Source organism: Boleophthalmus pectinirostris, unplaced genomic scaffold (assembly GCF_026225935.1).
Source record: "Boleophthalmus pectinirostris isolate CB_2022bp ecotype Guang Dong unplaced genomic scaffold, ASM2622593v1 HiC_scaffold_17, whole genome shotgun sequence".
Classification (NCBI taxonomy): Eukaryota; Metazoa; Chordata; class Actinopteri; order Gobiiformes; family Gobiidae; genus Boleophthalmus; species Boleophthalmus pectinirostris.
The window spans coordinates 22,297,211-22,323,313 of NW_026571115.1; the positions used below are offsets into that span (position 1 = coordinate 22,297,211).

General features: G+C 37.9%; 1 protein-coding gene across 3 annotated transcripts; it reads right to left on the minus strand.

Annotated features, from left to right (window-relative positions):
- Positions 1 to 4,459: 4,459 nt before the first annotated feature.
- LOC110171822 (choline transporter-like protein 2) lies at positions 4,460 to 25,979 on the minus strand. 3 transcript variants are annotated; one of them, XM_020937616.2, is made up of 22 exons: positions 16,471 to 16,654; positions 14,471 to 14,519; positions 11,581 to 11,654; positions 11,402 to 11,486; positions 11,243 to 11,327; positions 10,895 to 11,008; positions 10,749 to 10,809; positions 10,548 to 10,671; positions 10,296 to 10,379; positions 10,045 to 10,157; positions 9,811 to 9,942; positions 9,629 to 9,728; positions 9,094 to 9,186; positions 8,933 to 9,017; positions 8,599 to 8,861; positions 8,241 to 8,335; positions 8,057 to 8,160; positions 7,905 to 7,978; positions 7,755 to 7,825; positions 7,562 to 7,650; positions 7,139 to 7,223; positions 4,460 to 4,976 (listed from the first exon to the last, which is right to left on the minus strand). In XM_020937616.2, exons 1-22 carry the CDS (start codon positions 16,505 to 16,507, stop codon positions 4,870 to 4,872), a joined length of 2,124 nt encoding a protein of 707 aa, XP_020793275.1. In that variant the 5' UTR covers positions 16,508 to 16,654; the 3' UTR covers positions 4,460 to 4,869. The 3 variants fall into 3 exon arrangements, with proteins under 3 accessions (XP_020793275.1, XP_055008394.1, XP_055008392.1); XM_055152419.1 differs by lacking the exons at positions 4,460 to 4,976; positions 16,471 to 16,654 and adding exons at positions 5,084 to 6,747; positions 25,811 to 25,979; XM_055152417.1 differs by lacking the exon at positions 4,460 to 4,976 and adding an exon at positions 5,084 to 6,747 and having other exon boundaries at positions 16,471 to 16,660.
- Positions 25,980 to 26,103: the final 124 nt, after the last annotated feature.

Sequence of the window (26,103 nt, forward strand, 5' to 3'; positions counted from 1 at the left end):
CATGAATTCATTGCGGTTCCTTCAAGTATGTGTGACTGGTGTTTGCAGTTGCATCCTCAGTAACACTTGAAGTGTGAGGCCCTTGAAGTAGGAGAGAATCTGAGCGATGCGCCGTTAGAGCAGAGGAATGCGAAGCCTGCACAGGAGGCCTGACTCAGAGGTCAGAGCCGCACCGCCACACGGAATGTGGACTGACACCGCTTTATCAGTGCACAAGAACGCACAACGCCATTTCATCGCACAATACATCAGTCGGTTCATCGGAAAATGACATATGCAACGTCAAAGTCAAAGGTGTGATTAATAATGGCCCGTTTTATTTCGTCCAATCAGTGAGGTTGTTAAATGAGAACCTCCTGTGATTATCCCCTGGTTGTTTCTCTGTCAAGTTGAGAGAAGCAGAGTGTGTGAAGCAAACAATTCTTTTAAAAACGTCTTTATCACTTAAAGGTCTTATATCATGCAAGTATGACGCTTGTGCACTTTAAGCCATGTTATAATGTTGTTACCTCATCAAAAACATATCTGTAGTTGTGTTTTTTAATCCTGTAATTATTAGTCTGTCTACTTCTCCAAAGCTCAAAATGTTCCACTTTGTGATGTCATTATAGTGGTTCAAGTTAACAGCTGCCTTTTACATTTTGTTAGAAATTGGCAATTCCAGGGGGGCTGATATCATCCAAATAATTACAGTAAAGGTGTGTGGATTTTAAAAACATTTTGGAACACTTCCTGTTTTACCAGAGGAAATCACAAGGTGGAACAGGGTGTTTTCTGTTTGAGAGAAGAACTCATCTTAATTATGCAGGGTGTGTGTGATAAACATGTGTGAATGAACCAAAAAACAACTCCAGGTATGTTGGTGATGACGAAACATTATAGCATATCTACAGGCAAACATTATAGCATATCCACAGGCAAACATTATAGCATATCAGAAAATAGTAAAATAATATAGGCTCTTTCATTTTGAAAACTGGGTACAGATTTTTAAATTTGGTTTGAGAATAACCCAGTAGGTCTATAAAATGTACAAAAACTCTGATGGGGCTAAAAATATAAACAAACACTTAACTACTATAAACAAAAGTAGACCTTTAATTTAATGCAATAAATGCCTTTTGATCGCACTCTGACAATAGACTTCCAGAAACAACAATAATTGAGTTGATCACAGGCTTTCTCCGTATAACCAATGAGCTACCGTGTATTGAACGTACCCTAAAAAAAAACTGGTGACATAATACATGACATCGATTATCATGCTAATCAAACCTGTGAAAGGATATCTAATGCATTGCTATGGACTAACAAGCACTCAGTACAAAGCAGCAGTCTATTCTAACCTACATTGGAAAAAAACATTTACAAATAACACAAATTCTTTCTCAGAGTATAGTTAAAAGCCTGTGAGCATTTTTGCGCGTTGCCTGAGTTACAGTTGCCTGGATCAAATGCACACTATTCACTTTCAAGGACTGTACCAAGGTCCCGAGTTCTCACTGTCAAGTTGTTCTCCATGGAGATGAAGTTGAAAAAAATAGTACTTAAGGATTTATGACGCAAATAAATGTTTTATCATATTAGAGAGGAGAGGACAACTTGACTGCAGCTTTTGGAGCATTTCAGCAAGAGAAAAGTGACAGACCAATTTCAGTTACTAAGCCATTTTAGATCAGTTCTGTGGTTTACCAATAACTAAAATGTAAAATAATGATCTATGTGGTTGTAGTTTCAACATTAAAGTGGCTGTACCCATTTGCTCGAGAGGTCAAATGGTGCAGCTGTGTGCAGTCTACATCTAATTATAAAGCATAGTCCAGGAATCAGGAATTGTGGTGTTAACATGCTAGTTGCTGTTAGTATTACAACACTCAAATCTGACCTAGAAAGCAAAGAACTGATACTATGACAGATGGTTCTATACACAGCTATAGCATTATATTTGAAAGTTGGAAAAGTGCTTATTTGCGTGAGCCTGAAACACTTCTATGGAAAGGAAATAGAATGGAGTGATTGTTACTGATGTCCAGTGCTGCTTCTCATTTGTTAAACGACGCTTTGTTTGCATAAACACTTTGCCCTAGAGTAGACCTAGAACACAAGCTGGTTTTAAAGAGGGCAAATTATGTGGTTTTCAGACCTAAATTATAATACTTTTACCTCATCACAAACATTCCTGGAGTTGTCTTTTAATTCAGTCATACATAATTAACCCACATCCTGAATATTTAACCTGTGTTACAGAAAACACTCTGTTCCACATTGTGATGTCATGTGGTAATACAGGAAGTGCTCCTCTGTGTTTTTAATCTCCATACATCTTCACTAGAATCATTTGGACAATTTCAACCGTGGAATTGTTCATTTCTACTAAAGGTAAAACGTAACTAATAATAAAGAGTTACTCAAACATGTGTGAATGATACAAAACACAACTCCAGGTCTGTTTTTGAGGAGGTAATAGCATTGTAACATGGATTAAATCACAAGGGTCAATTTTGTGTAATATTAGATTTTTATACCTCATGCTCTTTCGGACCCACAATACATTTACTTGGAACTATAGGACTTAATGTTACAACTCAGCAACTTGTTATCCACCTAACGCCAGAAGTTGTGCGATGTTGGGCACCTGTAAAAGAACTGCACATATTTATTTATCATGTATTTATTTAAATGTATTTTTAAATTATTTTTGACTGTTCATGTATTGTTGATGTTTTTGTAATTATTACTCTGCTTGGTGAGAGTTCTCATGGTTAATACTCATATTTTACACCACTCAAGTTGGTGAGTAAATGTTGTCTGTCCAAAGTTCATAGGCAATTTACAGGGAACTTGATTTTATTAGAGTTTAAATATTAATTCAACTAAGTAAAGATGGTTTGGTCATCATATAATTAGACAAGATTTGGTCCTCGTTTATGGCTGCATGGTTAAGTTTTTGATTTACTTCTACTTATGTAACATCTGCTGCCCATGTAAAAACAAGAATTAAAATTATAAACGTCAAATAAATACATGAAACAAATACATAAATAAATCAATCAATTATAACCAGTCATATGAGCTTTGAGGAAATAGGAAAGCAAAAAAAAAAAAGAAAGTATTCTCTTGCATGGCGGAAACATCACAAGACATCATGGTCTCGGTATGCAGTTTATCAGTAGTGATCATAATCTGAGAATTGGCATCCTTCAACTGGAGTCTGGTGACACTTACATAAAACCAGCACAGCCGTCACACACTTCTGAAACTCAAGCGCACATCATCTTTGACCTTTGCACTTGCACTCCCTCTTGCGGTGAAAAGCAGTGGTGCAGAACATGTTGCACAGAAGGGTTCAGAATTGAGCTTTTAGCAGCACAGGCACGTGTTAAGAAATACACAGATAATGGAGCAAAATATCAGAGGTAGAAGTAAGTTAACATCATCATATCTACCAATTTCTGAACCATAACACCTCACACTTGACAAAAATGTTCTGCAAATTCAGCGTCTTCAAAGTGTCTCGGTTGTCAAATATCATTTTCAAGTTATTGGATTTTTACGTTGCTATGATTTCTTATGATTGCTTTTTCATTTTGCGTACAACTATTACACTTTTATTTTTCAACTACTTCCCCTCTACTGCAAAAAAAAAAAAAAAAAAAAAAAAAAAAAAAAAAAGCCTATGAATTGCGTATTTTACTGTGGTCTACATCATCAACAAATACATTTACTAGGGGTGTCAAATTATCGCGTTAATTGCGATTAATTAATTAGTCATATTTAGCGCGTTATGTTTTTTAATCGCGTTAATCTAATTTTTAATCTCTAACTTTAGTGTTTCTGTATGCGAGTTGCTTTATTATAAAACCTGTTCTTATGTGTTGTTGGGACTAAACCAGGACTAAACCAGGACCAAACCAGAACTAACACCAGGACTAAAACCAGGATTAATCCATTCCAGGACTAAACTAGGACTAAAGTAGGACTAAAGCAGGTCTAAACCAGGTCTAAACCAGGACTAAAACAGGACTAAAACCAGTGATCTCATATATAAAGCAATCTTCAATCTATCAATAATATTTTTAATATGGTTAAGGAAAGACTGGACTTTTTATTGTCTTTAAGTAGACAAAAGTTATTATGTTCAGATTTCCTCGTCTTTGCTTCTTTACAACAAACAGTTTCTTATTCATGGAGACTTGGGCTCAACAGCCAATTTGGAGAGATTTGTTAAACAATAAATGACTTTATAAAGTCACTTTTTTTAAATCTATATCAGTCTTTTGATCTGCCACAATAATGTAATAATGAATTTAAATGAAAATACCTCAAATTTAAGGCTTTTCTCAGCAATTTTTAGGTGAGATTAAAATGAGATTAATTAGATTAATTAATTACAGATCATAATTAATTAATCTGTCAATTTTTTTAATCGCATGACAGCACTAACATTTACACCAACAAATTCTGTACAAAATTATTTATTTCAAAAACATGAATAAATCCACGTAAAAACAATGTTAAACCCGTCATTTGGCTTGCAGTTATAGCAACACTGTCAATAAACTGCAACTATAATCTTCAAATAATAGCTTTGGTAACAACATGCATTTAAAATATTAGATAAACTCGTCATAATTGAAAAAAACAAAACTAACATATACATAACTAACCTTCATGTAACATAAAAAACATTACAAAAATATACAACTAAAAACGGACCTGGGTAGGCTAATTTTTGTATAAATTAGAGTAAAAAGTCTAGTGGCCAATGAACAAAAATTGCCAGTTTCTAACATGGAGGGCCAGTTTGGGTTGAAACAATGATTGTCACCTGAGGCAGTGATAAGAGATAACGTCCAGTTCTCCTTTGTTCTACTGGGCGGGTTCATTTTTGTTCTTCTTTTTGAGGATTTTGCGAAGGCTCTCTGGCATCAAATACGGTCGCTCCGCACTGCCGTCGTTCCTCTCCAGATCCTCCACTGAGAAAAAACAAGCAAACATACATACAACTTTATTTTGTTGCTTGCAAATATCAAATATAGTAAACATTAATTCACACATATAGAAAAAGAAAATTGTTTACGTGTTTGGTTTACATTTCCATTAGGTTTGTAGGCCTTTTTATTGGAAGCGCTATAGAATACATACATTCTGAAAAATTATAACAATATGCAGGATCAATATTTCAATCTTGCTTGTCATATAAACTAGGGATGTAATGATATCCAAATCTCTTTTTACAATATTTTAACGATATGCATCTCACGGTACGATATTTATTGCGATATTTTGGAGAGGCTAATATTATTGTAGATAGGACACTTTTTTGCCTTTAAAATACCTTGACAAGATTCTGATGCACATAATTACTGTCATAATCCTAAGAATTCAAGTAAAAAAACATATTTCTTCATGTTGTTTGCACTGAAATGCATCAAGGGATATGTAGTAATTGCTACTATAACACCATGCATTTAAACAAAGGAACTTGTAAGTCGATATATTGTGACAGCGCACAATATTATTGTGAGACTTTGGACGATACGATATCACGATATTTTGGTTATTGTTACATCCCTAATCTATACTGTATTCTGCATTCATTGTGTACAAAAGAAAAATTCGAAACAATAAAGTATGGTTCTATCCATGGGTTTCAACTTCATGTTTTGTCAACATCTGAGGATAACTGACCAGTTGAAAGATCTCTCTCTATTTTTTTTTTTAATTGTTAATTGTTATGACAACAGTGGTAGTGTTACATCTCTCTGAAACCCATGGATAGTAGTGTACAGGGTGTCCGTTCAGTAACCATAGCAACTACAGTTTAATACACAATGCTACTTGTTTGAAAGTACTAAAAGTTCTACATAGAAAAATGAGTACAAACAATGACTCAAAACTCAAACTCATTATAAAGTGCAGGGAGATTTGAAAGAGCACAGGCACAAGAGCGGCTTCAAGTTTCATAAATATGTTCTGTAAAAAGGCAAAGTTCAGCAAACTACAAATTCAGTTCAGTTCTCACCATGACAACTCTACACTACTTTTTCAGATATTACAAATTTATGTAACTTTTCTGATGGAGGGAATATTCCACAGTATGGTATTATATTTATGCATCTAGTGTTTGATACATTTGAAGTGTTGTTTTTTTTTTGGTTGCTGTTGTTCAAAATACGTTGAAAACCAATAACTAGTGGACCCTGCACCAGAAAAGTTCCACAGTGCATCTTTAACACTCCTCAATAGGCTTATCAGCTTGTTGAGTTTTTAAGCATTACTTTCAGTCACATGATTTCAGTCACTGGGAAACAACTTTCAGAAAAAGTATGTGTTGAATTTTTGTTTAGATAATTGTGTCTGCCATTTTAAATTCTAGTCATATTGATGAAGTTGTGTGAAGTTGTGTGTATGTGTGATTCATTTGTTTGTCATTTAGGAGATTTTGTTTGGACTGTGAGTGTTCTAGCAGCTCAGAAAAATTCATTTCTGAAATATGAAATTCAAAAAGTCCTTAAGGCATCATTGGGTGATTTTCCAGCTCAGAGTGTTAGTCACATTCGGAGCGTAGATCAATACATCCAGTCTAAATAGTGTGTTTTATCCTTTGAAGTCCTTATTCTTGTAGCTTGGCCTGATCTCCCCCCTCGCTGTCTTCGGCTTGTTTCTTCCACAGGATCTCGCGCAGAGTGGACGACATGTAATATGGCCTGGCAGCGGAGCCATCGTTGCGTTCCAAGTCTTCACCTTAGAAGCGCATTGGGGTGAAGTGTGTGTGTGTAAAGTGAACGGGAATGTTAGGAGTGTTACAGGATCAGTGGGAAAAATGGGAGAAGAAAGGGAGGGGGGAGAGAGAGAGACAAAAAGAGATAGTCAAATAGCAAGCAAAGCCAAGACACCAATAAGCAATGTAACAGCTCAAAATAACCCCCAAGGTTGGTATACTGAAAACTAGGGTCTGTTATCTTTAAAATAGCATAGATGTGTGGCAGAAAATATCCATGCGAGGTAGAATTAGTTACAGCCCAACACCACAAGCAAAGTGAGCATAAAGTTTTGATAAAGTTTAAGTTAAGTTGTTTCAGTGTTAATACTTTGACTGTGGAGGATAATGAAGTGAAGGGGCAGTAGTACTTACAGAAACACAGGAACAGAGTGTCCACACACATGGAGTACACGCTGAAGAAGCCATGGGCGATCAGGTAGGAGCCAATCACCACGGTCTGTGGACACACACAGATTTGACTTGGGAATAACTAACAAAAATGCTGTTTTACAGCATTGTTGGCTAAACAATTGTACTTACAATTTAATCAACTAGAAATATATACAGTATAATATATGTTTGATTATGAAAGACAAGTTATCTTTTTCCCAAAATATTTGTAGTATAGATTTTCTCTTCTTATTTTGAGTTTTAAAAATTGCCTAAAAATACTTAAAACCAAAAGTTAGAAATAACTGGGACAGCAAGAAAGAATCAGTGAGGCAAAAAGTCAGTCTATTTCCACAGTCCCTCTGCTTTTAGAAGCACTGCCCATAATGTAAGAAAATGACTTACTATAATGGGCACCCAGTAATAGTGCAAATTGGGAGCTGTGTTCTCAAAGGCCTTGACTCTCCCAGAGAAGAAGAAAAAGGCAAAGACACCTGCAACAGAATCATGATTAATTATTAAATCATTATGAAATGTTATTAAATTATTCAAACATATTTATTATCATAAACTTGGATGATTCATCAAATGGACTTACCGACAAGCCCGACAATTAACAGTTTTCCCAGAAACAAGAGGAAATCTGTGACTTTGTCCAGAACGGCAACCCTACAACACCACAAAAAAATGTCAAATGTTTGTGTACTAAATTGTATTTTACTGTACTAATTAATTTAATATCACCAACCTGATCATATTTCTCATGAGGAGGAGGAAGGCATCTCTGGCAGCAGTGCAGAAGTTCTTACCATAAATTGCCGTCTAGTGGGCAAACAGAGGTATTATATTTCAATGTTACAGAGGCTGTGTAGTTTCAAGAAACAGGTTGAGGCTACTCACCATGATATAAGCATTTCTATTGAGGAACTTGACAAATTTCTCTAAACACCAGAAGCAACATTTAAGGCAGCACAGCAGGAACTTGGTAAACTTATTTTGGGCTCCTGTAAATAATCAAAGAAACATTAGTTATAGACAGAGGATGTTTTATTTTTGTTTTATATGGAACAGTAGAATACCAGACCTTTGAGCTTGTGGTCCAGGTACTCCAGCAGCACTCTAATGATCTGAATGATGGAGAGAATGAGAGAGCCAAACGCAAGAGTGCCTGTGTGATACCTGCGAAAACAAATGCAAAAGTGTAAACTAAATGGTGAGAAACTGTGGGGACTGAAGATAACAATCATGTAACTTCATATAAAAAGTGCAGAGTAGCTTTGTCAAATCCTTTGCTATTTTTAGGTTCTGTTATCTTGACAACGCACAAGCTGAATCATCCTGACATATTTACATAGACTAGAAAGTATGAATGATTATTTCTAATAAAAAAAAAAAAATACCAAAAAAGAAAAAACAACAACATGAAACCCTCTCAAACCCACCTGAGGGACCTTCCCAGGGAGGCAAATACAGGGAAGGCAGGCATATCGTCTGGTTTGACAAAGGCCCAGTAATATGAAGCGAAGGCCCCAGCCAGAGTCATCTGCCCCAGCGCTGTAACAAAGTTAGCGCACCAAAAGAATAGGAAGACGTTGTAGAACTGCAGTCCAATCAAGTACTTGTGGTAAACCGTCTCCCCTCCATAGAAGGCAAAAAGGCATTCCGAGTCTGGACACTCTGCTTTCATAAGACTTGTTGAATAATTCTGAAATAATGACAATAATATCAAGTTATTACTTTCTGATTTAAAAAAGAATTGCTACACTTTATACTTACTGCTGGTTCACATGTCTCTCTAGAGTGTGAACATGCAGACTCGTTGAACACTTTGTACACGGGCTGATTGGAAGTGGACAAGAACCTGGTTTATTCTGTCAAGGATACACAAGACTACTGTGTAACAGCTGTGTTTGATATTTTTGTTGTGAAAAGGATACACTGCAGTGACTGCCCAGTAAGCGATGACCACAGCCAGCAAGAGGAAGGTGAAGAGTGGGTAAAAGAGGGAGCTCATCACATGACCAATGGCTCTGGAAAAGCAAGCAACACAAAATGTGTTTTAATATATTGACTCTGACATGATGGTGTTTCGTCCACAACCAAATATTGACTCATGAATTGCTGTTAGTGTGAGATTTAGTTTCATTTTTCTTGGACAAAATTGTTTTGCTTGTGTGATTCTTAAGAGAAAAAAAACACAGCATGTGCTGAGGATTGGCTCCCTCTGTAGCAAAACACTATTAAAATGCAATAAAATTGCAGTGGTGAAATTTTCCCCTGGTTTTGGGCAGGTTTTGACTTTTAGACAACCCCTAATTTGTAGGAAGATTTTACACACAAAAGTAACTATTAAAGAAAATGAGTGGTTTCAAATCTCCACCAAGTTTGGATGTTGAACTATGTAGAATATTATGCGTATTATCTAAGTGAAGTAACACAATAGAGGTTTCCATATTCCAGCACATGTCTGACCTGCTGGCCTCTTTGATGAGAGCTACAGCAATGAGGATCCTTTTCCTGAGGAAGATGAGCAGCAAGATGATAATCACCTCCACAATGGCCAGGATGATCACTGTTAAACACATGTATCAATATTTATGTTTAGAAATAAATGTGTTCTAATGGTTATGTTTATTCATATTACGTGAACATACTGAAGGCCAGCCAGGTCTGCCTGATCTGGAGATAGACAGAGAAGTCGGTCTGGAAGCCCAAATCCTGAAGGGTCACATTAGCACCTGGCTCTCCTTTCAGCGCTGCATACTCCATGTAGCAGTGGAAGATGCCTACAAACCAACACCACAATAGCAGAAGAGGACATTGTCACATCAACACAAACTAAATAATCCTTATTGTTATGTTTGTGCAAAAATGTTTGAGAATCTTACCATATCCTATAACCAGTATAACCAATGCAATCATAACCCACACCATGATGCCAGCCAGAAAACGTAGTAGCACGATGAAGAGCAGGCTGGTGAGCATGGCAATGACCAGGCCGCTACAGAAGGGTTCAAACCAGGACACAAGAGGTGAGTTTCAGGAGCCTCAATCATCAGTGATATTGTAAGTGTCCAAAAAAGAGCTATCTAAAGCATCATTATTATTATTACTATTACATTTATTTATTTAGACTTACATTAAAATCCAGTACCACGACTGGGTGTAGTCCTCAAAAATTTTCATCACAACTTGGCGAGCCTCAATGACAACGGTGGCATTTCTGTGGAAGCATGTTTGTCGTTTATTAAAAATCAGCTTGGAAATATGCAGGACTTCTTATGGCATGTTGGAACAGCATAATACTGTGTATTATTCTATTCAAACACTTAATACATTGAATATTACTATGGATGTCAATGGATTTTCCTGATGACACAATTTGACTTACTTGACACCATCTACAAGATCCTTAGCCTCTCTCATCTTTCCTGTGCCGTCATCAAAATGGGAGGTGTTACCCACAGTGATCACTCCTCCTTTCTTCCCCAAAGCAGGGAAGCACCTACGAGTGACTGAAAAAACACACAAAAAGAGAATAATAAAATACCAGTAAACTTACATACAGATTAATGTTAATAAAACAGCTTACATGGCACGCTTGGGGTCAGCATAGTAGGACATAGACCTTGCTTAAGGATTTCTGGTATACCCTGAAATATTTGAATATAGAAGCTTGTTACTATTCAAATAAAAAACCTTTAACATCTTTAAATGTGTGAAAGCCTGCTGAAATACCATTGTGTTGGTCACACCCTCTTTGCAGAAGTTCTTGTAGTAGTCAAACTCCTTTTGGTTGTGGTAAGCTTTGACTAGGGTCATGAATTTGTCTGGGCACTTATCAACACACATCTAGAAAAAAACATGTTTTGAATGAAACAGGATACAGTGCAGTGACTGCCCAGTAAGTGTAGTAATCTAAAATGAAAATAAATGATAAACTATTATATAAATTAATGGTTAACTTAACTTCACACAAAAGAAAAAAAAATATGCCCAAGTTTTAATGTTTGTATTGTATTTGATGCATTCTAATATACACTTACTTGACAGAAATGCTTAAGCAATGAATAATTAAAAAAGGACCTGTGTAGTGGGACACTGGAACTCCAGGAGCACCATGGGACTGGCACACTTCATGATGTTGAAGTAGAACAAATATGGCTTCTTTCTGGTAGACCAATAAAACATATGTTCAGAGCGAGTCCCGTAGTTAAAGAGTAAGGGCCAATTTAAGTTACTCACTCGAGGGGAGTGCCAGCGTGTCCACAGAACTGGCCTCGGCTGTCCGTGGGATAGATCACCTTCCTGGGGTCTCCCTGGGACCATGCTGACAATCAGCAAAGAACAAAAGTCACTGATGGATCTGGACTAATGACTAATGTCATTAGTTTGACTGAAGAACTTTGCGAGCACTCCCTTACCCAGAATCCCCACTGCGAAATAGGCCAGTATGGCCAAAATGAACAGGATACAGCATACAATGTCTGTGCAGCCCCTGGAATGGAACAGAAAAATAAACTGCACCACTATTTACTACTGTTTTTATTTGGAAGATTTTTTGGCATTTTAAGGTTTCTTTGACAGAAAGAGACGGAGACAACAACAAAGTGTTGAGACTAGTTGCATAGTTTGCCTGTAGATATACGGATGAGTCACTGTGCTCCCCTGCAGCACATTTGACCTACTGCTTGTATATTTATACAGAGCTTTTTCTTTATAACGCACATACAGACTATGAAGGCTTGAATTAGCATTAGTTGCCAAAGTTAAGAAATGGATGACACTTAAAATAAAGTTTAATTCATTATTTATTATGATCTCTTAAATCTTTTAAAATGGACTATTTCTTCATCGTACTATTGTGTCACAGTGTGAATGTGTTAATCAAGACAACAAATCCAACTGCACAGTAGACATTTTACACAACCAACCAGTCTGTTTTTTTTTTGTTTTTTTTATTCCCCTTGTCCCCCCCTGTCAAAACAGCTGTAAGTTGTTTGCTAAATCCACAGAGTTTCCCTGATGCTGTGACTCACTTGTGGACAAATCCAGCAGACCTTATGTTTTTATGCAGAGCTACTGTCACAGAGACTTTTCCTCCGTTGCTCTGAGTCATTAGAACTATTTGCCAACAGATTCTAACCTGGTTTTCAGATATTTGCACATCTGACAGAGAAGTAGCTGTTATCTAAAAAAGTTTTTACACATTAGGGATTGTGATTTGAATGATCAGTAGAATACAGAACGTGTGTGTGCATATGTAGAGCCTTGAAGGAGGGAGAAGGGGCTAAGGGGAGCAGCTAAGAGTGTATGTGCTTATGTATATGGCTCAGAGTCCTGCACGGATCCATTTTTGGAGACCCGCGCCCGCCCAGTACAGCACCGCACCCTTCCTTTGGCAGTGATAAATCACACCCATATTAAAATCATTCTAACGGAAGCAGCTATCAGAATATGAACTGAAAAGTCACGACTTCAAGAATTATAATCACGAAATGAAATGAAACGGTTACACTTTCTTCAGTATGAATACGAATTCACAGACGTGACTTTACTGTTATCACTTCACAGGCATTATTTATTGCGCAGAGGAAACATCGATCGAGATGCCGGACTTTTGTGGCGCACAGGCCACAAACTGAACCAAGACTAAACCAGGATTAACCCCGGAGTAACCTAGGACTGAACCAGGAGGACTAAACCAGGACTGAGTGTTGGGAGGGGCCTGGAGGTGCGCCCGCGTACAATGGCCCCACGGAGCTAAGTGCATCCGTTGTCCGATCACGCTTTGCAGACACCCTGCTCGGTGGGCTTGGGTTTCACTCTCTCAAGTCCAAGTTTAGTCCTGGTTTTAGTCCTGGTTTTAGTCCTAGTTTTAGTCCTGGTTTTAGTCCTGACCCCCCCGTGTGTAATCACTACAACCGTTTCAACAACTACAAATAGGACTCTGGTATGGCTATAGCAAAGGAGAAATTCAGTTCTGTCAACTGGACATATGTTTTTTGATCAAATACTTTTGGCAGCTCATCCAACAATAGTGACAGACTCAGAGATGTGAAAACAAACTTTCACACCTCTGAACCTGAATGGTTATACTAATATGACTTAGGCACAGTGCTGTTCCATAGACCTAGTTAAAAAACAAACTGTAAAATACTTAGGTGGGTTAGTTTAAAAGTGGGTTTAGTGTAGTTAGCTGCTCCCTTTAGGCAGATATCAGGCAATGTCCACCAGCATCAGAACTGAAGAAGTAGCTTGGTTGAACTGCAAAACGTCTTTGATCAAAATGACCAGTTGCAGTATTGAATTTCTCCTTTGCTATGGATTCTATCTGGAAACCGAAGGATTACACTAACAGCTTATTTTGTTTACAAAGTAGGAAGAAAACTGAGGCACTCAAAGAGTACAAAATAATTAAAAGCCTTTAATACCACATGGCAGATAAAGTTAAAATACGCCAACGCGTTTCGGCCCTTCGGCCTTCATCGGGGCAAACTCAAGATGGATATCACAGTGCAGATTTAAAATAATAGGTATGGGTCACATGTTCACAGTGGGCTGGCCCACAGTCCCCTGGTGCATGATGGGACATGTAGGCTGAACAGATTTTAGTTACAAGCTATTTAAGTTACAAACTATTTAGTTACAAGCTATTTAAGTTACAAACTATTTAGTTACAAGCTATTTAAGTTACAAACTTTAAGCTTGTAACTAAAATCTGTTCAGCCTACATGTCCCATCATGCACCAGGGGACTATGGGCCAGCCCACTGTGAACATGTGACCCATACCTATTATTTTAAATCTGCACTGTGATATCCATCTCGAGTTTGCCCCGATGAAGGCCAAAGGGCCGAAACGCGTTGGCGTATTTTAACTTTATCTGCCATGTGGTATTAAAGGCTTTTAATTATTTTGTACTCTTTGAGTGCCTCAGTTTTCTTCCTACTTTGTATTTGAGACTGGTCCCTACACTGAAGAGCACCAAAAGGACAATTCAGCACATTTTTGTATATCCAAGTAGCACTCCTGCATCCCAAAGCTTATTTTGTTTTTTTTAGAATAGTTTGAACAATGTGACCCTAAGTAATTTAATTTATTTGTGGTCAATTTTTCTATATAGAAAGAATCCGTATTTTCAGTATTTTCACCAACCTGCTCTGTGACTAAAGGTGTAAATTAGCATTCATGTTATAACCACCATCTGGCACCAGCATCTCTCCTATGACTTCTGTCTTGGTTAATGTAATGTTGTGCACTGTCTCTGTGTAAATAAAAGCATACCATACCAGACCATACATGCTGTCCTTACCTGTTCTGAATGGGGCCTTTGAATGTCGGATCATACTTCCTTGGCTCACCTATGAGACAAGAGAAAAGATGACTGTGATAATATGATACAGTTCGTAGCCATGCTGTCAAAGATATCAAACAGGAGTGGTCTCTACAAAATATACTCCTAAAATAGTACGAGTGACATTTAGCTCACTGTCTTTTCCAAACATGCCGCCCCCTCTTCCTCCCATTCTTCAGTTAGACGCCTGTTCCCTGAAGGGAGACACGCCTGGCAACCCCGCAAATTCCTCCCTGCTGACTCCACCAAGGAACCATGGGAAGGAACATGCTAAGTGGGCAGGGACAAGTGACATTTATTTATTTACTTTATATCATCCGAACTGTTTGCAAGCAAAGTGGAGGATCATTCAGCTCTTCAATATCCATTAAGCTTCTATAAAGTATCCACGTACAATAAAAGCATTTGGAGTGCACTGAGCAGATACATGGCTACACACAGAGGAGCAAGGGCTATAACAGGGGAAGCGTGAGCTTATGCCATGGGTTAGCTGATGTAAAACTTCCTCCAGGACAACTGAGGTCAGTGGGACAGAAGTAGAGAGTATGCACTGTCCATGCAAATAGCTGTGGATTTGTTTTAGGGAAATTTTGTTTAAAGTTTATTGCAGTCATGTTCACACAAAAAAAAATCACAATCTGTCAAACTTTAAATAATGAGCTATCTGATGGAAGGTTATGGTTTTGCCTGAAATGCTCCAGATTATAGCATTAAACTAATCTATCTTGCAGGTGCTTTTTTTTTTTTTTTTTTTTTAATTATCTAAACTGAAAGGGCTTGCTTGTACATAGATCTGACCCATATCTTACCTGTTGGCATCTCCTTCTTGTCTCCATCTATATATTTTTTTAGCGTGATTCATCAACCGGTTTCACTTCATAGAAACAGTCTGACCTCGCAGTGTTAGAATTCGTTCACTGTATGGCAGGCGGGTACTTTTTATCATTCGCTGCCATTTGGTCATGACATATGGTAATGCGTCGCTAACGGGGCTAACTGGTATATTAAGCTTTTCCCAAATCCCGCAGGAAGAAGGGCAATGATGTCTTTCCACTTGTTAAAATTCACCAAATATTCTCTTTGTTCCGGCTTTAAATCCTCGATCTCTTCACTGATTGGCTGGTGCCAATCTTCTTCTGGGGTTTTTGCAAACTGTCTAGTGTATTTTGATTCCTGACCTAGTTGCTGGAGAGAAATTAAATTGAGCAGAGGCACTAGGTGGCGCCAGCCTGGCTAATATTTTATGCCATACTGTGGCACATTCCAGGCAAAGAAATCACATCTCCATGGTGACGAGCAGGAGGCAGATACTCCATCAGAAAAGTTACATAGTGAACCTTTAAGAGTTTGCTGCAAGCTGCAGTGAGGGTTTGCATTTTTATTTTGTTCTGAAAAATGAAGTACTACTCATAGTCCCTTGGGTTAAAATACAGGTTCATCTTGGTGGTATCATCTCTGCATAAATTATGTATACAGTCTCTTGTGAAAACACTGTAGCAAGCACTTGACAGTCTCTTCCCGAAACAACAGTGCATTAACTGCGCTCTCAATGTATGCCATTGTGTTCATTCTACCAACACAGCCTAGTTCATAATTTAACTCCTCCAAAAGCTTGGTTACAAAATGTTCAAGAAAGGTCTATGTTTAGATTCAGAACAGCAGTTGTACCTTTTAATGTGCAGCAGTGTTATCTACAGTAAGTAACATTAGTCTCACTCTGCTGATAAGTGAGAGCCACACACCTGTATAATCAGCCACACTCTTTCACTCACTCACACTCACACTCACACTCACACACACACACACACACACACACACACACACACACACACACACACTGGTTCAATACAACACACCCATATCACAGTATCACTCAGGCTAAACTGCACACAAACAGCCTCAATGAACAACTTTGACAACAACATTCAGCAATCGTTAACAGAAAAACAGGTAGTTACCATGCTTTCCATAGTATTCCCCTCCTTCCTCTGGCATGTTTCTTTCTGGACTAAAACGACTCCGACCTGCTTTTTCCTTGGTGTTTTAGCCTGATTTGTGCAAGTGGAAAGGAGCGGGAGTTACTTGGGTTTTGTGAAGGCAAGAACAAGTCCAACCTGTCTGTGACTACAGCACTCTACACCGTTCACTTTAGGCTCCACCCCCCGCACTTCCCCCAATGTTTAGCCTGAAACAACCTGCTGCTGTCTGCTTCCAATCTGAACCACAACCTATTACAAAACTAAATAATGCAATATGAGGAACAATAATTAACAACACAGAACAGGCAGATGTCACCAAGACAGCAGGAAAAGGATCAGCTGAGTGATAAGAGCAAGATATGAAAGATCTTTATCTGTGTTTAGGGAAAAAACTAGAGGGAATTTTCTCACAGTGTTGCCCTCTATTGGTGGTTTTCAGATTCTAGATCTCGAATGTGATAAGTTTATACTTCCAGATGGGAGCAAGAGCTAGTTTTCTTGTTTTCCTGTGTAATACACACAAGCTAAATTCTCAACTGTTGAAACTGATAATTTCTGTTAGGGACTCAACCCCAGAACTTGCTGTATTAGAACAAAAGACTGTGTTTTAACTATATTAATTCTAGCAAGTGGCTTCCCATTTTTAAATACTATATGCCCTCTAGAAAGCTGTGATGTTGTCTGAAACCTAGCAATAAAAAAAACTAAGTTTATTATCTGTAATGGTGATTGGAAACATATGTATAGGAGCTACTATGTCTATAAACAAGTATTATCTTTCTCACTTTACCACAGAGCAGCAGGGTAGCTTTAGCGAAAAGTTGCTCTTAATTGTTTTGTTTCTTCAAAATAATATCACTTCAAAACTAATTTTGTAAAATATTGGAAGTAGTAGTAGTCCTGACTGTCGCTGTTTTGATGTAATAAAAAAGCAAGTAATATTGCATATCAGTACAAAATGAAATTACTTTGATAATATTAGGTTCACATTAAAAATATTTTAGTTTCTGAATTATATATAACACTAAAGGTCACATTCATATAACATAGTTAGTTTTAACAGACATCAAAAATGTATTTAACACAGAGGGAAACTTCTTCTGTTAAACAAATACCCCTCTGTTACTGTCAGAAATAAATGGAATAAAGCGCACCAATGTGTTTTCCAGATGGCTCAGTTCAAATGGAATGACTGAAATTTTCCATCCCATTTTGTTTTATAATCTTGGCCATGAATAAAAAAAAGTGGAATAATGTCACAGTCCTCAGTTTCTAACACAGCGCTTCTGTAGGGGATGGAATTTGACTCCCAAGAATGATAATAATGATTCATCACAACAGCTGCTCCCTGCGCAATCACAATAATGAAACATATGTTCATTTTTATGGAAAGTGCTTTTCACTGGCTGTAGGTTGGCTGTTGTACTATCCATGTATTCATTCATGGTTAGCACTTTTCACATCACAGCCAGAATCCTCAATCACTACACGGGATGAGGTGTTTTTGTGTGGAGTCTGTTCTAGCTGTTTAGAGCTGCATGATTTCACAAAATATTGACATTTCATCTTGTAAATAATTGCTATTGCCTCTTATCTATGATTTGCTAACTGCTACTGCTGCTTCAAATTGTAATTTATTGTGTTGCCCTAAAGATTGGCCCATAGTGGCAGCACACAGTTGTAGCAATTCAGGGCTAACCCTCCACCACATTTTCACAACTGTGCACATTTAACTTCATTTCATCTGAACAGACAAACATTTTATAGTTTACAGACACATAAATCAAATTTAGAGATCGATTTTCATGCTCAATGCCATTACAAATTGTTTAGAATCCAGAGAAACTGATACCTTTGCAGATATTTTTGGGCCAATATGTAGGACCGATTTTGGTAATTTTCCACAAATCTGAATTTAGTGCAAACTCATCCACAAACTTGTTTTACTACAAACTGGATGAAAGAGTAGTGTAATTACAGTTTGCAGTACCTTCTTTGGACTTCAAATAATAATCATGCAAATATCCTGAATCACAAGCTTTCAGTATTGTAGTATTCAGTATAAAAGACTGATTATATGCAGTGTTGGGAAGGTTATTTTTAAAATGTAATCCCCTACAGATTACAGATTACACACCCCAAAATGTAGTTTGTAATGTAATCCATTAAATTACTTAAAGTGAGCAATGTAATCTGATTACTTTGGATTACTTGATATTGTCATGTTTTTTTAAACGACATGAATGTAGCAACCACATCCTGAAAATTCTTGTTTGTTGTCTTCAAATTGTCTGAGCCCAAGTCTCCATGAATAAGCAACTGTTTGCTGTAGAGAAACAAAGACCACGATATTTTAACATAAGAGGTTTTGTCTGTTAAAAGACAGTAACAAGATCAGCCTTTCCTTCACCAGATTAAAAATATTATTGATAGAGAAATTATTTTTTATATGAGATCACCTTAAATTATGTCAACCTACTGTTAGGTGTCATGTTGTTTAGACCTGGTTTAGTCCTGGTTTTTAGACCTGGTTTACTCCTGATTTTAGACCTGGTTTAGACCAGGTTTAGACCAGGTCTAGACCAGGTCTAGATCGGGTCTTTAGTTCTGGTTTAGTCGTGGTTTAGTCGTGGTTTAGTCCTAGTTTAAACCTGGTTCAGTCCTGCTTTAGTCCTGGTTTAGTCCTGGTTTAGTCCTGGTTTAGTCCTGGGTTAGTCCTGGTTTAGTCCTGGTGTTAGTTCTGGTTTAGAGGCGCACAGGAGGAAGCTCAGTTTACGCGAGAAAACACGTTCCACACGCGGCGCACGAGACGCCGGTGTCCGCGCTGTAACTACGGAAGGAGACGTGGTCCGCGGGTTCTCAGGTTGATGACGATGATGAAGGTGTGTGTTTGTGTTTGTGTGTGTTTGTGTATATGACAGTAGTGCAGATATTATGAGTCTATGCAGGTTGTTTTCACTAGTGCCAGTAGCTCTTGTTTCACATTTAAATTGTAGGCGATTTTATATTTGTTTTTTTATATATATCTCACATCGGGAGAAGAATTTCCAAGACACAAATGCGTTTTTACCAATGCACTGCTGCTTCCACTGTGTGACTGACACCGCCAACTTTAACATGACGTTTCCATCGCTCTTATTGCGCGCGCGCTCTGTTTGGGCTTTCAGGCAATGAGTGAAATTACCGAAATAAAAAAATTAATAAATGGGATGTAGCACAAAATGTGAAAACAGGAAAATACCGCCTTGTAATCCACTTATTTCAGCAAAGTAACTGTAATCTAATTACCACTCATTGAAGCAGTAACTGTAACGGAATACAGTTACTCATAATTTGTACTCTGATTACGTAACGGCGGTACATGTAATCCGTTACTCCCCAACACTGATTATATGAATGGTTGAATTGTCTCACACGTGGCCAGTCACAGAAGATTATCAACAACAAAAAAAAAGCTAGAGGGCTTCTCAGACATTATTGGCACAACAAATACTACACAAGTCAAAGTACACAGGAGTACCCAAGTGTTTAATAACCCACAGCCACCAGTGGTATGAAAGCATAGCCAACTTCTACTGAACTATTACTAGATGTTGTCTCACATCCTGACATTCCTCGATTTCCTTGCTTCATTGTCTTGCCATCAACACACAAAATATCATCACGCTGGGGAAGAAAGATTAAAAAAAAAAAGCACTAGATTAATCATGCTTTAGGTGGATTACGGTAAAATATCAAAAAATGCTATAATGATCAGAATTTAGGAGACAAGCCAATAGGGATGGGACGAGATATAATTTCCACAATACAACACAGAAACAAGATTGGAACTACAAGACAAGATTTTGATTCTTTATAATAAATAAATTGTGCAATCCAGTTCCCAGTTTAATATTAATATGCATTTTGCAACTACAGCTTCTTAAGAAATGTGACTCAACAGTACTTAACTTTATTTTTGCACGCAATTCAAACGTAAAAACACAATCTCACAAGATAATTTTCAGTATGTGTGCACAATCTCGTGGCAATTTTGTCTCATAAACTCTTGTGGCACGAGATCTTTTCCCATCTCTACAAGCCAATTTAAGCACACAGACTTCAGCTAGTGACCTATCCGCCTTCTGACCACATGTCTTTCATTACACTGGCAGGGTGTGGAGGGTGTATAAGCAGCCCCGTGTCTATTTAAAGTTCACAGGAAGTATAAGAAAAGGTACACAGTAATCTGTAAAAACATGTCTGGATTATCACATTTTACCCATGCCTGAATATGTCTCAACATCTGTTCATTTAGATTAAAACAAACAATCTATACTCTATATACTCTATACTCAATGGCCAAAATGAGTTCAGGGGATTCATAACAGAGCTACAGATTCCACTGAAATGAAACTTAACTATTTTATCAGCACATAGTCTCATACTGAAAGTACACCTGTGTTGGCTATAATTATGACATGATTTCTGTTTATTAAAGGTTGTATAGAGGATTTTCCAAGGAACGAGAAATCCAGCGACTGTTTGTCCTTTTTCAAATGTTGCGCATGCGTGAAACCACCCCCCCTCCCTACAGCTCCCTACGTAGAAACGCCTTCTCCCGCCTCCTCACTACGCCAGAAACAGGTTTGTTTACAGCCGGTGAGCTGCACATGACTTGTAAACAACTAACTACAGTGTTGGTTAGGCAAGGCGGAGAAGTGAGGAGCGGGGGGAGCGGTGTGCGGACATTTCGTTCGCGGACGAGAAGTGAGGAGCAGGGAGAAGAGCGGAGCAGGGAGAGAGGAGAGAGGAGAGAGGAGAGGGGAGCGGTGCGCGGAGATTCCGTGCCCGTAGAAGTGAGGAGAAGGGGGAAGAGCGGAACGGGCAGCGGGGACAGGAGTAGGAAAGGGGAGCAGAGAAGGTTGCGCGGAGATTCTGCGAATGAACTAGCTACAACACGCAGCAGCAAGCGGACTCTTTCTTTGCCTTGAAAAATTACGTTTTCAGACATAGGATATCGCTTTCGTGTCCTGAAAAACGTTTGACTAGCTCTTGGAAATAAAGTACGTTTTCATAATAAGCAGAAGTTACCTGTCCAGGAGTAATTTGGCGACCAATGCGTCAGTCTTTAGACCCTGCGTCTGCTTCAGTCGCGCCATCGCTGGAATGAATCTACAAGAATCACCTTAGTTTGGCTTCGCTGCTTTTCCCCTTGTCTTCTTCTTTCAGCGACCTCAAAAACGGACTTTCTTTTGCGGCTAACTGCTCCTGGATTCTTGTCTGCCATTGCAACAAACTTTGTGCTAACTGCGAGGAAGATATAGGTCAAAAAAAGCCGCTAAGAACTGTTGCATTGGTGGAGTAAACAGCGTCTGTGCGTCTTGCGTCTGTGGACTGCGTGACAGGCGTACGTAAACCACGTACCGGCGGCGCGCAGGCAGGTCAGTTACGCTAGAAACGTAGGGAGTTTGATTGATAGCCTGTCAGCTAACAGATAACGAGGCCGTGTCGTTATCTATTGGCAAATGTTTAGCTGCCCCACCACGTCCAGAGTTGATGAATTTTTATTCTCTTTTTTTTGGTCATCATAATACAAGGCTACTGCACCTCTATAATGCTATCATTGACAACTTGAAACAAAAAAAAAAAAAAAAAATCCTCCATACAACCTTTAAGTAGTTGTTTTGTAGTAATAAAAGACTGCATTCCTTAGCATAGGGTTGTCAAAAATATCGAAAATTGGATACTAATTAATTCTAAAACCAGTATCAAAACTAGATACTCATTTGAATAAATATCAATACCAAAAAATTCACATCAACAGGACAGAAATGAACCTCTCCTGAATATCTTTAGAATGATCTTGAGCTGTATCAGAACTAATGTAAGATCCTATACTTGGACCATGGAAGGATTATACAGATGTAAGACAATATAAAAGAAACTACGATCATTTAATGTTGAAAGTTACATTCTACTGACTAACACGGGGGTGCAAAAATATTGAAATATCGATATATTGTATCGTTTAATGTGATGTTACAATATCGATATCGTGAACCACTGTATCGATGTATCATCAAGAGTATTTTTTGGTATATTTTACTAAGTTATTTTGTTACAGTGCTACAGTTTTGTTGCTTGTTTAGTGGAAGGAGACTCGTTTATGCAACACATTTGACATTTTCACAATTTTTGATGATTAAAATGTGTGTTTCATATTCACTTTGCACAAGAAGTGGTGTAACAAAGACTTTTAGTATCACAGCCATCATTTAGCCTTTCTTTTTTATTAACAATATTAAATCAATTTGAAATATATCATATCGAAATGAAAGTGCACAGTATCGAGATATGAGATAAGATACCCAGTCCTACTTTCTAAAAAAAGAGTGTTTTTATTATCATTGTGTTATTAGAATGGGTATTAAGTATGGAGTCTATTCATTAGTATCAAAATAAAATAGTGTGACAACACTAGCACGGAGTAGGGTGAATCAAACTGACTACACAAATCTCATATCTTGAAGCCACATCAGCTCTGATATGATAACAGATAGTCTATACTTTTTTCATAGAGCATACAAATTACACACAAGGCTGTTAAATGGGTTGAGTCAATGCTAAGTTTATAATTAAAAAGACATTTCTAAATTTCTTAAAAAGAAAAAAAAACAAAACACTGTCATAAAAGAAGATGACATCAAATTAGCCTGTGTAATACACTGGTGACAAATCTCTCTTTTCAGTTCCTGGAGATGATTAGATGCTCATCGACTATTATTAGGCAGCCACAAGTTCCCATAAATAAATGATGTTACAAATGTGTTATGAGTAGTCTTGTTTTTAGTGAAGAACATAATGTAGTCTAAATCTTGCTATTTTTCTTGATAAAACTGCTGAAACATTATAATTAATGATGGTCTGTTAAAAGAAGGTAATTTTATCTGCAGGAACACAACATTGTTTCTGATGATTTAGGGGAAAAGGGACAACAACACTTGAGTATCAAATGAGAATCTTTTTCATTTTGATATCAGTTACTTTTAAATATCACCAACCAAGGGGAACCAGCTGGAAAGTCCCTGTGAATTGTTCCCTTTTGTTCATACATACAAAAACAAAAAGAAAAAAACACATGCAAAAATGATGTAGTCACAACTGTGTCGCAACTATTTTATCTTACATATTTCAATGAAATACATAGACCTTCCAAAAAGTGATTCTGAATGATTGTTGAACAAATTCTGTAGCTTTCTAAGTTTCTTGCATTGCACTGCTTACAAATTATGTTCATGGCAGGCAAGGAAATAATTAATATTTCTTCCCAAAACAACAGTTACAGATGCTATAGGGCATGGGGAACAAGAAAAGATTATTTAAAATACAATTTCATAGTAAACTTCTATGAACAAATGAGCATCATATTGATATTACAGACTGAAAAAATGTGTGCCGCTTTGGAAAAATCAGTAAAATGACATTAACAAGGCCTGACATTTGGTCTTGCTACATTCACATTTCCTTTCAGTGTGTGACGAGGCTGACCAAAGGCTGGCAAGCACTCAGAAGGAGGAGGGGGGACATTCAAGCCGAGAGAATGGGACTTTCAAGCTGGGACTTTCAAGCCAGGGGGATGTTTGAGTCGGTATTCTCACCAAGACTACACTGGTCAAACTAACAATATGAAATGGTGCAAACTAACAATATGAAATGGTGCTGAGAAACTAGAACCAAATACCAAAACTGCTAATTTCTGGTCAAAGTAAAGGGTAACTGTTTTAAAAAAAAAATGCCTTCAGTAAGAATCAACAAAGCAAATAATCACAGAAAAAATAAGAAAAATAAGTGAGAAAGTGTGTCCAAACTTTTGGCTGATAGTGTATGTCAATATAATAGTGAAGTGAATTTACATGTTGCAGCAAACTGAACTGTGAGCGCCGTGTTGAAGAATCTCTGAACCTCTGTTTTTTTGTAGCCAACCTTCAGTTTGTGAGATTCCTTGTCAGCCTCTTGTCCTTCGGATCATTAATTTTCTCTGTGTGTAGCTAACAGAGCATGACGCTGAAGATTCTGAGGCTGCTGCTTTGACAATCGAAGCTCTCTGCATATCTTCTCCTGTCAGAACCACATTTCCCCTTTGCTTATTAGCCTCACCACACACACACTATCTGCACTCAGAGACACTGGCACACACTTGACAGTTAGCTAAGTCACATGGTCTTGTTTTTATACCACCGGGCTCGTTTAAGTGAAAACAGGTGGAGAAAAAATATGCTGTCTATAGAATAAGAAAAAAACGCAAGACTGAAGAGAGTTGAGTTTCAAACCATGCACTCTTCTAAATACAGCTTCTAATTACATGTGCCCTGCCTGGCTATACTTTATACTTATACTCCCTCTGTCCTGTCATTTAGGGATCTGGTGGTGAATCACTTCAACATGGGCCACCATTCGGTCTCATCTGACATGGTTTGGAGACAAGAAAATGAGTAATAACCAGATCCAAAACTAAAACTTTAAACTATTTATTGTGAAACTTATTTTTTTTAAATGTATCTGGAAATCCCACGCTTCCTAATAAATGATTCTTCTATTTTCCAGTTTCTACTGCAATGCACTGACACCCTTGACAAAGACATTAGTCATTAAGGGCTGAGGCATTGTGGTAATCAGTCTGTGCTGAACAAAAAAAAAACAAATTCTGTCATGTTTTTTTTTTTTTTTTTTTTGTTTTGTTTTCCTCGAAGTAGTAGGACTTTGATGTGAAGCCTAAAATAGACTTGGTTAAATAAAAAAGCGGGATCCATCCAGGCTATGTAGGGAACAATATAAACCTGGTGGCATGTTAATAAGATGTGCCCTAAACATAGCAGCTGGGAGGTGAGCTCCTGTTGCCTTCTCCTCCATACCACACTGAGGAATGTGGCAGCAACTGGACAAGCGGCGCACATAGGACATTGTACCCCGGGACAATAACAGGGTCATTTACTTTGTATTCACGCTCACAAACTGCTTTAGCACAGCTTCCAGCCAAAATATGTGGCCACATTGTTTGTTCCCACGGAAGTGAACCCCCAGAGGTAGCGTGCAAACTATAAACACTGGCTCTTAAGAGAAAGTGATCCGTTTGCAGAGCACGGTAAACAGTGAACAAAAATATGGAGAAATGTGTTTTACGTATGTGTTTCTATTATTGTCAAGTCTATAACTCTTGAACCCAATTCTTTCGGAATAAATATCGTAAAAACGCAGTAGCCCAAATGGTCAGTCGCATAGAGTGTTTCTATCCCAGGACAAATGAACAGGCGCATGCTGTGGGGGTTTAAATAATTACCATATTTCGGTTTCTCCTCTAGCTCCATGGTTAGGGAATGCTCCTTCTTCTCCAAAACTGCTCATATGTAGTGTCTGTTCACCATTTCTCCCCACACAGTGTCGATGAAGCGTCTCTGTCTCCCACTTTGAACACTTTACAGAAGTCGCTCCAAAATCTTAGACTGCCCTGGTAACATAAAGAGAGATAACTTCGAGGAGACGTGGGGCCAATCAGTGCGCAAAAAGGTTTGACAGACAGAAGGCTAAGCCAATGGCGGACTGAAGGTTGGACGTATGTCTCTGAGTGGGAGT

Bases quoted from the DNA above. Each gene is read 5' to 3' on its own strand.
- LOC110171822 (XM_055152417.1), bottom strand. From the start codon at position 16,507: ATGCCAGAGGAAGGAGGGGAATACTATGGAAAGCATG. The intron at 9,943-10,044 runs GTAAGATTCTCA...GTTGGTTTGTAG, and splicing joins TATACTGGTTATAGGATATG to GCATCTTCCACTGCTACATG. The intron at 6,748-7,138 runs GTAAGTACTACT...TGCGCTTCTAAG, and splicing joins CACTCTGTTCCTGTGTTTCT to GTGAAGACTTGGAACGCAAC.